This window comes from Mirounga leonina, unplaced genomic scaffold, assembly GCF_011800145.1.
Source record: "Mirounga leonina isolate KUSES-001 unplaced genomic scaffold, KU_Mleo_1.0 Mir_168, whole genome shotgun sequence".
Taxonomy (NCBI): Eukaryota; Metazoa; Chordata; class Mammalia; order Carnivora; family Phocidae; genus Mirounga; species Mirounga leonina.
The window spans coordinates 22,536,549-22,551,325 of NW_023270426.1; the positions used below are offsets into that span (position 1 = coordinate 22,536,549).

A 14,777-nucleotide genomic window follows, 5' to 3' on the forward strand; every position below is an offset into this window, starting at 1 on the left:
ACATCTTTGAGTATGTTTGCACTTATAGGGTCTTTGTGGATTTTTCATAGTACTGCCCTTTCACCCTGCATATCCTCCTTTTCCCTCAGGCTTGATAACTGCGGAAGATAGAAGAGTTGGCACAACGAACCTTCATTTAGATGTGTCTGATGCAGTTAACGTGATGGTGTATGTTGGGATCCCCATCGGGGAGGGTGCCCATGATGAAGGTATGATTTCTAGAAGCCACTACTTCAGGATGGTGAGGTTTGCTTGGCCTCTGTGTCTTCCTCCTCACTTATGGCCAGTGGCTTTTTCTTAACTTTGTACCAGACCTGATGCGTAGTAGGCACCCAGTGGATGTTGCTAGATGAAAGGAGGTTCTAGGAGAGAGGAGTGATACTTGTGTATCTTTGACCAGAGTCATTCTTTTTATGGGAATGCTCCCTTTTCCACTGAGTGTATAGCATCAGAAAGAGGAATGAAGAAGGAAGGGCCAACTGGCTCACTTGGTCCATCAGCCAGACCACCTGTGAGGTGACAGATGATAAGGCCAGCTCACTGGCACAGAATTGAAGCATCAAAGTGCTATTTTGCTGCATTTGCACTCCCTGCCATCTCAGTGTAAAATTAATATGTGTTAATTATGGACATTTTAGAAAACATAGAAAATTTTAAAGAAAAATAACTCAAAGTCTCACGGTTCAGGGATTATCAGTGTCATTATTATGGTATATTTGCTGCCACAATTTTGCTTTTAATGCTACACACCTGCAGATCCTTCGATTATGTTGTCCTTTAAGGGATTATAATAGACAAGCATTAGAAGCCTACCCTCTTAACTTGCCAGAGAAGCTTTACGTTTCATGACTTTAAATCCATAGAACCCTAGAGTTTGAAGAGGTCTTGAGAAAGTGTATGGAGTCTGTCTACTTACAGCAGGAAATGACCTGCAATTTGAACATAAGATGTGGCTACACAGTCTGAGCAGGAAATACGTTTTAAAAGAAAACGCTACCTCCAAAAAGTACTGAGTTTCTATTAAGTAAGGAAGATTTAGGATTGTTCTTCCTGTGTATAGGAAGCTTAGACAAATATGAGTTTTGATTCTTTGTTTCTGGTTTGTATTACTCCAGAGAGATGGAGAATAGTAGAGACTAAACTTGTTTGAATTGGACATTCGCTTTACTCAGAGGTACTGAAATGGCTGGTTACATTGAAAAGTAACTTTGCTCTTTTCAGAGGTACTCAAGACAATTGATGAGGGGGATGCTGATGAGGTGACAAAGCAGAGGATTCACGACGGAAAGGAGAAGCCTGGTGCTTTGTGGCACATCTATGCAGCCAAGGATGCAGAAAAGATCCGGGAATTGCTCCGAAAGGTATGCCCCTGGGTAGGCTTCCAGCTCCCAGATTAAGGGTCTGGGGTTGCTGCTGACACAGCCTGCTTAGGGTTTCTCCAGTGGAGTCTATTGGCTTTAAAGACCTGTACTTTTGGGGGCACCTGGGTAGCTTAATCGTTAGGCATCTGCCTTTGGCTCAGGTCATGGTCCCAGGGTCCTGGGATCGAGCCCCACATGGGGCTCCCTGCTCGGCGGGAAGCCTGCTTCTCCCTCTCCCACTCCCCCTGCTTGTGTTCCCTCTCTCACTGTGTCTATCTCTGTCAAATAAATAAATAAAAGCTTTAAATAAAAATAAAAATGAAGACCTGTCCTTTTTGTCAAAATGCCCTGAAGGCCTGAATCCACACCTGGAGGATGTTGAATAGAACAAAGCAAAAGATTTGGCCCACTAGGGACATTGTTTCAGCAAGCTGGATTTATGCTGTTATTTATGTATTGATTTTTCCATCTTTGGGTTTGGCTTCAGGTTGGAGAAGAGCAAGGCCAAGAGAATCCCCCTGATCATGACCCAATTCATGACCAAAGTTGGTACCTGGACCAGACCCTCCGTAAGCGACTCTATGAAGAGTATGGTGTGCAAGGCTGGGCCATCGTTCAGTTCCTGGGAGATGCTGTCTTCATACCTGCTGGAGCCCCACACCAGGTGGGTTCCACTTGGTTCCATGGGCTTCCCTATTTCTGATTTTCTTACTAATCTGGCAAGAGATATAAGGGGCTGGGTTTTTTTGGGGTTTTGTTTTTTTTTTTTTTTTAATTATGTTCAGTTAGCCACCATATAGTACATCATTAGTTTTTGATGTAATGTTCAACGATTCATTAGTTGCATATAACACCCAGTGTTCATCACAACACATGCCCTCCTTAATACCCATCACCCAGCTACCATATCCCCCCCACCCCCTTCCCTCAGAAGGACTGGCTGTTCTTAAACTGCAAGTTATTTTTTGCTTTTTACTTTTCTTCTGTGTAATTTTAAATGTACATTTAAAAAAAAATTTTTTTTTAAGATTGTATTTATTTATTTGAAGAGAGAGACACAGCAAGAAAGGGAACACAAGCAGGGGGAGTGGCAGAGGGAGGAGCAGGGAGCCCGATGCAGGGCTCGATCCCAGGACCCTGTGATCATGACCTGAGCCGAAGGCAGACGCTTAATGACTGAGCCACCCAGGCGCCCTTGTACATTTAAAAATTTTTAAATAAGGGAGACCATTTTTTAAAAAGTGAAAGTCGCAGCTCACCTACCTGTGCCATACCCCTATTCAGTCCCCTCATCCTGCCTTCTCCAGAGGTAGCCTACCGTTCATAGTTTGGTATGTATTTCTCCAGATTTTTTCTGTGTAGTTACTAACATTTTCATGTATAAATTTATCCTTGCATTTTTTCTGCATTTGTTTTTATGAAAATGGAATATTAGAAGTATTTCTCAAGTTTTGGGATTGTTTTTGTTTTTTAAACTATATCATAGATGTGCCTGGGTGGCTCAGTCGGTTAAGCATCTGCCTTCAGCTCAGGTCATGATCCAGAGTCCTGGGATTGAGTCCTGCATCAGGTTCCCTGCTGAGCAGGGAGCCTGCTGCTCCTTCTCCCTGCAGCTCCCCCTCTGCTCGTGCTCTCTCTGTCTCTCTCTCGCTGTCAAATAAATAAATAAAATCTTAAAAAAAACAAAAAACTATATCATAGACATTTTCCAGGTGTTGCTGACTCTCTAATGGCTCTTCTTCCTCTGTACTTTTCTCCTCCCAGGTGCACAATCTATACAGTTGCATAAAAGTAGCAGAAGACTTTGTATCTCCAGAACACGTAAAGCACTGTTTCCGCCTGACACAGGAATTCAGGCATCTCTCTAACACTCATACAAACCATGAGGATAAACTGCAGGTAAATAACTCCTTCACCCCTGCTCTGTCTCCCCATCTCCTACTTGGCTACATACAAAGAACGCACATTCTGCATCAGTCCTCGTCACACTCACTTTTAGAGAATATTCACCTTTTAACGTAATCATTTCTGCCATCACCTTTTATTTCTCTGCCCCTGGGAGATACAGTGTTTAGTGCTGATAACTGACTAGACTGACTTTTCCCAGTCAGATGGCGAAAGCTCTGCAGCCGTGTGTTCCAAGCATGTTTCCAAGAAGGGCACTTTCCCAGAGCTGCTTCTCACGATACATTTCTGTACAGAATCAGTTCCTTAAAGTCCTGAGAGGACTGCAGTCCATGTCCCTAAGAATTATTGGGTGCTGCAGTAGCATTTAAAAAAAGAAAAGAAGAATCAGGAAGGAAGATTGCCCAGGCAGAACTTCAGCAATCCAAATACGCAGTCACTCTGCCTCCCGCCAGTAGATTCAGTCACCTTCAACCCTGATCTGATCTTTTTTGCTGTTCCTTTTTTAACATGTAGAACATTTCAACCATAAAAGTTCTTAGACAAAGTCCAATCATGGGGATAAACAGGTAACATTGATACTGTAGATAAAATGCAACCGCCATTTCAGACCTCACCGCCATTAGGTCTCTGTACTTGGGACATGTCACCTCCAACACTCTCAGTCCTCTGTCACTGCTTTATTTTTTTCTGTAGTATTTATCACTAACATATTATGTATTTTACCTGTTTGTTTCTATCCCTAATAGAATATAAGCTATTTAAGCTCCACGAAGGCAGGGATTTTACTGTTTTATTCCCTGCTTTTCCCTAGCACAATATCTGATACATAGTAGGTACTCAGTAAATATTTGTTGAATTAGTACAAAAATTTAATAAGGAATAGCAAAAGGGGGCTTGTGTGCCCATCACTCAGTGTAAGAATTAAAGCATCCTATACATACAGATAAACAGCGTTAACACACAGGACACACAGAACAACTACATTATTGAACCTTCCGTGTACCCTTCCCCATTCTGTCTCCTTACTTTCCCTCCCCAGAAATTATCACTATCTGGGTTTAAAATTCTTTTTAGCCTGTTATTTTAGTGACTCTAAGTGTTCCTTCCTGCTTGATGTATAATATGTGTTCCTCTTAGACAATAAGAAAACACGTACAAGCACAAAGGGAAAAAATTTCCAATAATCTGACCTGCCCACTGTTGTTTTAGTGCATTCCTGTTAGTTCCAGGAGCTTAGGCAAGGTTCTTAACTACTGGACCTTGGTTTCCTCAGTTTCTCATGTGTAAAAATGGTGATAATAATAGAATTGACCTCCTAAGATTGTGGAAAGGATGAAATGAAAGTCCATGTAAAAAGCTTAGCGGTAGTGCCCAGCTCTTACTAAGCACATAGATGAAAGTGTGATTATATAGCCTTTCAAATGGATTTATCATTCTTTTTTGATTATATACCTTATATCCTCTGTGATTTGTAAATCATCTTTGGGATTGATTTGGGAAGTATGCAGTCCTGGCTGAGAGGTTTCCTCATTAACCAGTAGGCTTTATAGGCTGTGTAAAACATACATTTTTGTGGGGCTCCTGGGTGGCTCAGTCGGTTAAGCGTCTGCCTTCAGCTCAGGTTATGATCCTGGGGACCTGGGATCGAGCCCCGCATCAGGCTCCTTGCTCACTGGGGAGTCTGCTTCTCCCTCTGCTCTTCCCCCTGCGTGTGCTCGCTTGCGCACACGCACTCTCACTCTCTCTCTCTCAAATAAATAAAGTCTTTAAAAAAAAAAAAAAATACATTTTTGTTTGAGAATATAATATGGGGCTGTCATGGACTGACTGCTGATTGCTCTCTCCAGGTGAAGAACATCATTTATCACGCAGTGAAAGATGCTGTTGGCACCCTCAAGGCTCATGAATCCAAACTGGCAAGGTCTTAGGCATGGAGGAACTCCAGACTCCCCTGTGAAGCAGGTCTTTCACTCACAACACATACAGGGAACGGCGGGCTTCTCTGTTGGAGCAGAGGCCCTTCACTTGGAGCCGGTGTGGTCAGTATTACAAACTCTCCAGCCACTCTTTTCTACGCTGCCTCAACACTGAAGGTTGACACAGGAAAGTTGCACTGTTCACACACACAGTTTCAGACTCCAAGCCGAGGGTGCCACATCCCCATCCTGTGGTCTTTTGGGACTCTGAATTGCCTGAACGTTGCTGGGCTTTCCTGCACATTCTCGTGACTTGAGATCCGTGGAAACCGGGAATGTGGGCACACCTTTCTTTTCTTTTTTCTCTCGTGCCTAGTGAAGTGGGAATGTGTTTGGAGGTAGGGGGAATCCCATAACTGGTACAAGTAGGGGGTAATTGCTTAAACATGCCTGGAGGAAGCCTGACAGTGTCTCTGCACGTGACCTCTGACACAGCCCATCCCAGGAGACGGGGTGAAGCCATTCCCCACAATCTCTCCCGTGAACACTGGAGTCTTGCAGGACCCAGGGAGAACCCACTGCTTTTCCCAGGAGGCTCCAGGATTAGGAAATGTGTGTATTTAGTGAAAAATAGGTTTGTAGTGAAATAGTTACTATTTCATGAAAGTAGATATTTTTAGAATTTTTGAAATACCACAGTTGTTTTCCTGGATTATGAGGAAAGGCACATTACATTTAGTCTTCCTTTCGATAAAAATCTTTGAAGAAATATGATTTTTAGAAATCAACTGCCCATTATAGCACAAAATCAGCCAAAGCAGAATTGAAAAGGATTGGCTTTTTAGGATTCTTTTAGTTTTCTTCCCCTCCCATCTCAGTCCTTTCTTGAGGGAACAGCCAACTGAGAAAGAACTTTGTCATGTCTGAGCTGTGGTGTGTTTTATGAATATACACACCGGTGACACAAGAACCATTTTCACCTATTACCAGCGTTCCCTTGGGACTCCTCTTACACTTCCAAATGCAAAGGGAAGTTTGATTTCCTACATGAGGCTTTTTGGTTTTTTGGGTTTTTTGTCCAAAAATATTTTCAGCAAAACTTTCCAACTCCGTGGAGTTTTATTCAGAATTTATTTGAAAATGATGGAATTCATTGGCCCACAGATACGTTGGAAAATGTATCTATCTTCTTTCCAGCTGTTGTAGTGCCCTGCAGGCTTGTTTATATGTTCACAGTTACTTTTTTTTTTTTTAATAAAAGTCATTTACTGTAGAATACTTTTAATTTCACTTTCTGTATTTTAATTTTGTTGAAGGGCTGATTGGGATTTCCATGTTCTTATTAAAAATCTAACAAATCTGTTTGGAGTGGACTAAATTCTTCCTGTGCCAGCCATTCTGAAAAGCGAAGGCAGGTTGAGTGCGGGTTGAAGGTGGAGGATGGTTCGTTTTCAGATCTTCATTACATTGCTGCTTCCAATTACCCTTTGCTTCCTGAATTGGTGCCTTTTTGAGAGAGGAAAGTGCCAGGTCATTGTGGTTTGTGGGCTTGGGGGTGTGAAGGGAAAAGGTCACTTGAGTTAGAAGGTGGGAGAAAAAATGGGTTTTCCATAGTTTATGATGTGTGAATGGAATGGGAAAGGTGAGGTCTTGACCTTCCTGGGGCAGTCAGGAGGGGGGGGGTGGCGGATGGCATGAGCAAGGTTTTGGGCGGTCGGTGATGGGGTTCCTCAAAGCAGAAGGCCTGACTGCCCACATAGGAAACATTGTGGCCCTGGATCCACCTCAGAGTTGGTGGGGAAAGAGCCAAATGGGATTTTTTTTTTTTTTAATCAAGCAGTAATTAAAGTGGCTTGAGCAGTGAGGACAGACTACATTCCCATTAGAAAAGGCCTTTTGAAGAGGAAGTTGTAAAGAATAGCAAGAGGGGTCATCAGAGGCTGCTTCTCCAGACCCTGTTGGAAAACATCTTCCAAAGTATTTGAGCCTGGAAATACAATTATCAGGGTGGAAATAGACCATTGTGTGGTTCAAGGATACTGAGTTTGAATAGGACCATAACTGAAATACAGAGCTCGGAGCGTGTCCTTTCAGCCTGGTGGGCACGGGTCGAGGCTGTGATCACCAGAAGACTTACACCTCCACTTAAAGAATGCAGAAGCTTTGAAATGGGACAGGAAAGGAAAGCAATGGGGAGAAAAGGGGGTTGCAGAGGTTGGAGCTTTGTTGCTTTGGTGAAAATCAGGAGGCGGGCTAGCCTACATTCTGGATATAAATGTCTTCAGAATTAGGGCATACACTGCTGCCAGTGTTTGCTGATGGGGGTGGAACTGGAGCCCCTGGACCCATCTCCAACCTAGACGTCAGGCCTCCAACCCTTCTGTTTAAAGAGGGTCTGCCCCTGGTGTATTCCCCTTGAGAGCATGGGCTCATTCCCCTGCAAAGCTGAGCAAATGACAACCTTAAAAAAAAAAGCAGATCAGAGAGGGGATGGGTCCTCCAACTGGGGTGATTGGTGATGACCAAGAAGGGGTAAGGTGGACAGGTGCAGCTATACTTGACTTCAGGAGCTGTTGGGTGGGTGTCTTTACAGGGCCTGGAATGGGGGAGGACAGTTTGCTGGCCAGCAGTTGGGAAAAGTGGCCTGATTAAGGTAGACTTTATGGGTTACATCTTAGCAGCATGACTTAGTGGTTTTGTGACCTTGGCAAATTATTGAACTTCCCTAAGGGCCCCATTTCCTTATCTTCAAAATAAGGATAATTATAACCTCTGCCTTATGGAATGGTAGTGAGGATTCAGTGAAATAATGCGGGTAAAGCTCTTAACCTCAGGGCCTGGCAGTTAGTACGCACTCAGTAAGTCCTAGCTAGTATTCCTCAGCCTGGTGTGGACAAGGCAGGAGGAGGGCTAGGATGTCAGGATGGAACCTGAAGGCCTGTGAGGACCTCAGACCAGGGCTTGGAATGCAAGAAAGAGGAACAAGCGATTAGAGGAGGGCAGGGCGCTGAGGGTCAAAGGCGCATGCCCGGTGATAGCAGGTGCAGGGGGGCGCGCCGCCGCCGCCGCCGCCGCCGCCGCCGGGGCCTCCCCTTTAAGAGCCGCCGCCGCCCACGGCCCGCCGCTGCGGCAGGGACCTCCCCTTTAACCGCGGCTGTTCGGCGCTCCGCGGCCCCCGCGGCGGCTGCTGCTGTGGCTGCTCTGCTTCTGCGGCTCCTGCTGCCGCTGCGGGCGCTCGACCTCCGGCACCTGCATCCTCGGCCGCGGTCCGGGTCCTCCCCGCCCCGCGCCCCGCCCGGCCCCGCCATGGTGTCCTGGATCATCTCTCGCCTGGTGGTGTGAGTGCGGCGGTGGCGGGGCGCGGCCGGCTGGGAGGGGGATGGGGACTAGGGATGGGGGTGAGGGGTGCTGAAGCCCTGGATGGACGCTCCGGGGCCTCGTACAACAGAGTCACCTAAAGGCACATCGTCCCTATTTGGGGTCTCCGGAGACAAGACATGGGGTATAGGACCCAGGACCGGAGGGGGGAATATTAGAAGAGCCATAGCACGGCCGGCTTCTCACACCTTTTATTTTTGATTTTCCTGTTCCTTCGCCCTCCTTCACCCTAGGGCTGGGCAGCACGGCCTGATTTATGAGGGGAGGTGGCATGTCCCCTCCCCCACGTAGCAGATCCCCGCTGGAGGGGCAACTCAGACCTGGGCCCTCATCTCCCTTCGAGGATAGGGCTAATGGAAGAGTGGAAAGCGAGGCAGGGCCTCGTCATTCTGTAGCTTAGGGCCATAGCTAGCAGCCTTGGCCGCCTCCCTCTTCCACTCTCAGGACACTGGAGTTGAGGGCACATGCTCTGGAGGCCCCCTCCCCCCGGGAGAACATCTGGGTACTGGGGAGCAGAGATGCTTGGAGGACAAAGTGTGGGAGGTAACCGGGTGAGGACGTGTGTGTTCAGCCTGGATTTGTGAAAGCCACAGAGGGGACAGCGTTAGGTGGCCTTCATTCCAGGCTGCCAGCCGCATTGTGGAGCTATGCCCCCCGCCCGGGCCCCAGGAGGGAAGCCTGCTCCCACACCCCACACATTGTCCTTGAGGATTCCACTCCCCACCCCACCTCCACAGGTCAGTTCGGAAGTATCCTGTCTCTCTGAGGCAGGTCCCTGTGAGCCCAGGCAATACCCACACATTGTCAAGGAGCCGGACCCGGCAGCGGCTCTGCATGGGCCTCAGCCAACCCCTGCCTCGGCTCAGGACCCTGCCCCTCAGCCTCCACTGTGGGGGGACTGACACCCCAGGATTCCCTCCCTCTTGCCTTCTTCCCTTCAGTGCTGGTATGTGCTTGTGTTCTGGCTCCCTCTAGACCCACCAGGGTCTCCCTTCTTCCTCCCCCATCCCATCCAGGGAATCCTGGGGCCTCATACCTCCCTCTGGCCTTCAGGGTGGCTGCTTCTCTCTTACCTGGATGAGTTCCCTGGGGGCATAATTCCTCTTATTCCCTCACCTGTGTGCTGTATGTGGTCTCTAATGGGATCGCTACCAGGTTGGACTCCAGCCAGGGCCTCAAGCCCAGCGCCCTCCCCCCGCCACTGAGCTTGGTCCCAAGGCTGCTTACCTGAGATATAAACCTTTTTGCTCTTCTAGGGACTCCTGCCCCTGTGCCCTCTGCTCCCCAGGTCCCCAGGGCCACAGCGGTGCTTCTGACTGCCACATAGAGTGCCCTCTTAGGCGGTGTCACATTCCCTTACAGACCTGGCCCTACCCAGCCCAGCTCTGAGACAGGGAAGTAGAGGTTAAGGGCAGATGGGTATGAATGAGCTGTATCCATAAAAGGAAGACACCTGTGGTGGTGACCAGACCCCTCCTAATCCCCATGATATGTATATGCATAACCAATGTTCATGGCTAAAGAGACCACATTGGACCCTCTGGCCTCTGGGTCTTTCTTCACCTAAGGGCCTGGAGAAAACCGGAATGATAAAGGGGAAAAGGCATCACCTTTACCATCTGGGGGCCTCCATGCTTGTGTATCCCCAAGGCTGAACTACTTTGACCATAACCACTGATCTGAGTTCATCAGTCCAGCTGATGTGGCACTCTGGAGTTCTGTCCTTCTCCCCTTACCTACCCAGGGACTGACTGATGCAGAGCTGGGAGGGAGAGGCCACTGCTCTTGGCCGAGGGGACCAGTAACCCTGCCTGCCTCCCTAGGCTCATCTTTGGCACCTTGTACCCAGCCTATTCTTCCTACAAGGCCGTGAAGACAAAAAACGTGAAGGAATATGTGAGTTTGTGATACTTCATCTCCCACCCAACCCACATGGCAGAGATAGGGGAGGACCATGGGTCGCGTTACAGACAGGAGTGACTTTGTACCGATGCCTCAGCACTAATGAGACCCTGCTTCCAGAAGGTTCCTTTGTGTTCCTTTTCCCCAGCCCTGGTGGGATCCACAGGCAAAGTTGAGATCCTGAGTGTCCCTTCCCCACCATAGCTGGCAAGTGCACACAGGCTCCTGGGTGTTCCCCTGAGGCCCCAGCTAACACTTGCCCTCTGTGCCTTCAGGTGAAATGGATGATGTACTGGATCGTCTTTGCTTTCTTCACTACAGCTGAGACACTCACGGATATCGTGCTTTCCTGGTGAGGTCCAGCATCCCTACCCTGCTCCCCAGGGCCCAGGGTTTAGACTATACCCCACCAGCCAAACTAAAGATTGAGAGCCGGGGTGGAGTCCCCCCACAGTTCCATGGGGTCCTGAATGTCCACCCTTCTCCACACAGGCCTGACTTGATCAGTAGAACAAGAGACCTAGCCCCCACCTTTCTTTCTGGTGGCAACCAAAGCACCACCATAGAATTCAGGCAGCCTGCTTCTGTCAGACTTGCTGTGTGACCTTGGGCAGGTTACAGCTTTGTAGGTCTCAGTTTCCCTGTTGGTAAAATAGGATTCAATCTTATAAACTTCCGATGCTGGTTTTTCGAAGCACTACTAGACTATGTTACAAGCACTTGGAGGACAGAGAATGTCTTAATTGCTATATGTATATTCACAGCAGGAGCTCAAAAAATGTTTATCGGGTGAGCACACGCCTCTTGGAAGAGAGGACTAACACAGCATAGAACATTGTAAGACGAAGAGAAGAGAGTTTTATGGAGAGGTAGAGGACAAAAGATGATTGCCTTTGTAGATTGTAAAGGCCAGTGGCCTTTGAGAAAAACAGTTTTAGCAGAAGTTGAGTGGGGTCAGATTAGGAAAGAATAATAGGTTAGAAATTGAGGACAGCGAGCATAGATGCTTCTCGACACAAACAAAGGAAAAAGCTTTGTGAGGATGTAGGAGATGTGAAGGAGTCTGTGGCCTGAGGAGAAGGAGCCGGGGAATGGAGAGCAACGCTTAAAAGCAAGAGGCATGTCATGACAGCAAGGGATGGGAGTCTTCCTCATGGGGGGAGGGCAGGAGAGAAGGGGGTGAGGACCCAGGAGTGGACCCAGGACAGAGGAGTAGGAATCTTCTGTCAGAGTGAGAGGCCTGGAACTCGAAGAATGAAGTGTGCAGAGAGCCACTGCCGAGGGGGATTCCTGCTGGGGGCATTTCTTACCCGTCCCACTTGCAGTCTCAGCTGAGCCTCCCATTCTCCTGCAGATGAGAAATGCCCAGTCGCCCGAGCCACGTGGGGACCCCAGTGCACTAAGGGGTAGGGGGGCCAGCCAGGGTCTTGCCGGGGGTCAGCTCACCCCCTGACTCCCTATCCCAGGCTCTGCCACTCGCCTCTGTCCCACCAACAGGTTCCCCTTCTACTTTGAGCTCAAGATCGCCTTTGTGATATGGCTTCTGTCCCCTTACACCAAGGGCTCCAGCGTGCTCTACCGCAAGTTCGTGCACCCGACACTGTCCAACAAGGAGAAGGTTTGCCCCCACTCTCAGCTGACTTCCTTGCCTGCCCCAGGCCGAGGCAGCCCAGGGCCTGCAGCCGTGTGCATTCTTGGCTCTCCCTGTGGGTGCCCAGAACCTGAAGAGATCTGGCAGGGCCCTGGCCTCCTGGAGCAGGCCGTGCCTTTGTCCAGGTGTGAACAAGGGCAGGGCAAGGCCTGGCCCGCGGGGCCCACCCCTCACCTCCTGCTCCTTCCCCTCCGACCCCTCAGGAGATCGACGAGTACATCACACAGGCCCGAGACAAGAGCTATGAGACCATGATGAGGGTGGGCAAGAGGGGCCTGAACCTGGCCGCCAATGCTGCGGTCACAGCTGCTGCCAAGGTGAGATGGGGGGCAGACCCGGGCTCCCAGGACCCCACCTTGCTCGTTTCATGCCCCTGGCCAGGCCCCTTGGCGTCTACCCTGTCCTTGGGGCTGTGATGGTTTGGGGCTTGTGCAACCCAGGGGTGCAGCCCCCAGCTATGTGATTCCCACTCTCCGGGCCAGTTTCCTCCTCTGTGCAAACGGCAGGTGCAGCCCCAGCCTGTCAATGCTGCTGTGGGACAGGGTGAGGACAATGTGGGGAAAGCGGCACGTGCTCCCTGGTGACCTCTATCTCCACCCCGCCCCTTCCTCCGGTTCTCCCGGTGCGTGGTGGTGACCCTAGGGCCAGGGGGTGCTCTCAGAGAAGCTCCGGAGCTTCAGCATGCAGGACCTGACCCTGATCCGGGACGAGGACGCACTGCCCCTGCAAGGCCCTGACAGCCGGCTCCGCGCCAGCCCCGGCAGCCTCCTGGACACCATTGAGGACTTGGGTACAGGCAGGGCCCTGGGCTGGGCACAGGGAGGGCGGGCAGGGCGGGGGTGGGGGGTACCACGAGGACATGGAGGCCAGGCGGGAGAGGCGCCAGACCTCTGTTCTCCTTTGCTCCCCCGCCAGGAGATGACCCTGCCCAGAGTTTAAGGTCTAGCATGAACCAGGCAGATCCCCGGACAGAGGCCTCTGAAGATGATATGGGAGACAAGGCCCCTAAGCGGGTCAAACTGGTCAAAAAAGTGCCCAAAGCTGAGGTGAGAGCCCAGGCCAGAGCTTGGGGACAGGGGGAGGGGATGTGAGCCTCGGCTGATCCCTCTGACTTCCTCCCTCCTTCCTACAGCCGCTGGCTTCCAAGACACTGAAGACCCGGCCCAAGAAGAAGACCTCTGGCGGGGCTGACTTGGCTTGAGGTCCTGACCCGCCCTCCCCAGGCTGCAGAGCCCCCGCTCCACACTGTGCCAGTAGCCCAAGTGTCTCAGGCCCCAGGGCCCCTCCGATGGCTGCCTGCCCAGTGACCACTCCTCTGGAAGGTCTTGGAAAAGAGGAAGGAGGCCCTGCTGTGGGGGTGGAGGGTAGAGGCTGGAGGGGTTGCTGAGGACTGAGCCACCCAAGGAGGTGGGGGCTCCTTAGAGCCCAAATTGCTCTTCTCCCTGCTCCAGTCCTGCCCCCACCCACCCAGTGCCTTGCTGAAGACCATGGCCATCCTAACATGCCCCCACTGCTCTGTCTGGGGTGCGGGGTGGGGGGCAGGCACAGTCCAGAATGACCAGAGATGGGCCCGAAGGCACCTGGGAGACCAGGAGGGAGTGGGGAAGGCTTCAGAGAACCTGGCCGAGGGCTCCAGGCCACACCTGTGAATGGAGGGCAGGGCCTTAATGTGCATTTAAAGCACCAGGATGGCCAGGCCAGAGCTGCAGTTGGGGGCACTGGGTAGGGCTGTGTGCTACATGCCCCACTAAAAAGAAGTGGGGCTCCAGGGGTGTGTGTGTGTGTGCGCGCGTGTGTGTGTATTTCTGGGTCTAGGGCGGGGGGGATTGGGGGTAAAGGACTTTCCTGCCAGCAGCAACCACCCCCCACCGCAAGCCCCGGCTGGCCCTTCACTGCTTTCAGCCCTCCTTCCTACTCTCGGACCCTCAGAGGACCCCAGCCCGCCCTGAGAGGATGGGATTCTGAGGGCCTCTTACCTCCTCCTCTGCCCTTGATACCCTTCCGCCTCCTCCCATTCCTGCCCTGCCCCTGTGCTGGGCTCCTCCACCCCTCAGGGCCCACTGCAGAGGCCCCTGCTGAGCCAGCTCCTTTCCTCCTCACCTGGGGGCTCATCTTCCTTTCCCCCAGAGCCCTCTTCCTGTGCCAAGCAAACTGGGCCCCATGTGAGCAGGCTCTTATGAGCCCAGGCTTTGCCCCACACTCTACCCCAGCTTCTGCTGTGGCTTCAGTCAGGGCCAGGAGGAGTGTGTGAAGAAGAAAAGAAATTTAGGAGCCAAAGGGCTTCCAATTCTGTGGAAAGAGGGTGCCCGTTGGACCTTTGGCACCAGATGAGCCAATAAACCAAATTCTGGCGCCTCATGTGTTTCGGCCTCTGTGCTTTGTTCTTGGCCCCCCACGCCACATGTGAGAAGGAGCTCAAGTGAAAAGCAGGGCCCAGCTATAGGAGGGAGGGGGGAAGAGGTTGGACTGCGAGCCCCAGGAGTTCTGATCTCCAAGATACGAGATGGGCTTCAGCTGGTTCAGTCGGGGAAAATGGTTTGGAGGTTCAAGACACAGCCAGGGGAGGGGCGCCCGGGGGGCTCCGTTGGTGAAGCGGCCGACTCTTGATTTCAGCTCAGGCCCTAATCTCAGGATCCTGGGAGCAAGCCATGCTCAGTGGGG

General features: G+C 50.7%; 2 protein-coding genes across 6 annotated transcripts in view; both read left to right on the forward strand.

Moving 5' to 3' along the window:
* The window catches only part of KDM3B (lysine demethylase 3B), a 66,364-nt gene extending 59,819 nt beyond the window's left edge, over positions 1-6,545 (forward strand). For all 4 annotated transcript variants that reach the window (XM_035014229.1, XM_035014230.1, XM_035014232.1 and 1 more), the window contains 5 exons: positions 90-209; positions 1,222-1,361; positions 1,849-2,025; positions 3,126-3,260; positions 5,117-6,545. In XM_035014229.1, coding sequence (XP_034870120.1) covers positions 90-209; positions 1,222-1,361; positions 1,849-2,025; positions 3,126-3,260; positions 5,117-5,197 — 653 coding nt within the window. In that variant the 3' untranslated portion in view covers positions 5,198-6,545. The remainder of the gene's footprint in view (positions 1-89; positions 210-1,221; positions 1,362-1,848; positions 2,026-3,125; positions 3,261-5,116) is intronic.
* A 1,785-nt stretch (positions 6,546-8,330) lies between these two features.
* Positions 8,331-14,474, forward strand: REEP2 (receptor accessory protein 2). Of its 2 annotated transcripts, none has more exons than XM_035014234.1 (8): positions 8,331-8,523; positions 10,387-10,459; positions 10,741-10,817; positions 11,963-12,083; positions 12,320-12,433; positions 12,765-12,906; positions 13,032-13,162; positions 13,249-14,474. In XM_035014234.1, exons 1-8 carry the CDS (start codon positions 8,492-8,494, stop codon positions 13,315-13,317), a joined length of 759 nt encoding a protein of 252 aa, XP_034870125.1. In that variant the 5' UTR covers positions 8,331-8,491; the 3' UTR covers positions 13,318-14,474. The 2 variants fall into 2 exon arrangements, with proteins under 2 accessions (XP_034870125.1, XP_034870124.1); XM_035014233.1 differs by having other exon boundaries at positions 8,332-8,523; positions 12,759-12,906.
* Positions 14,475-14,777: the final 303 nt, after the last annotated feature.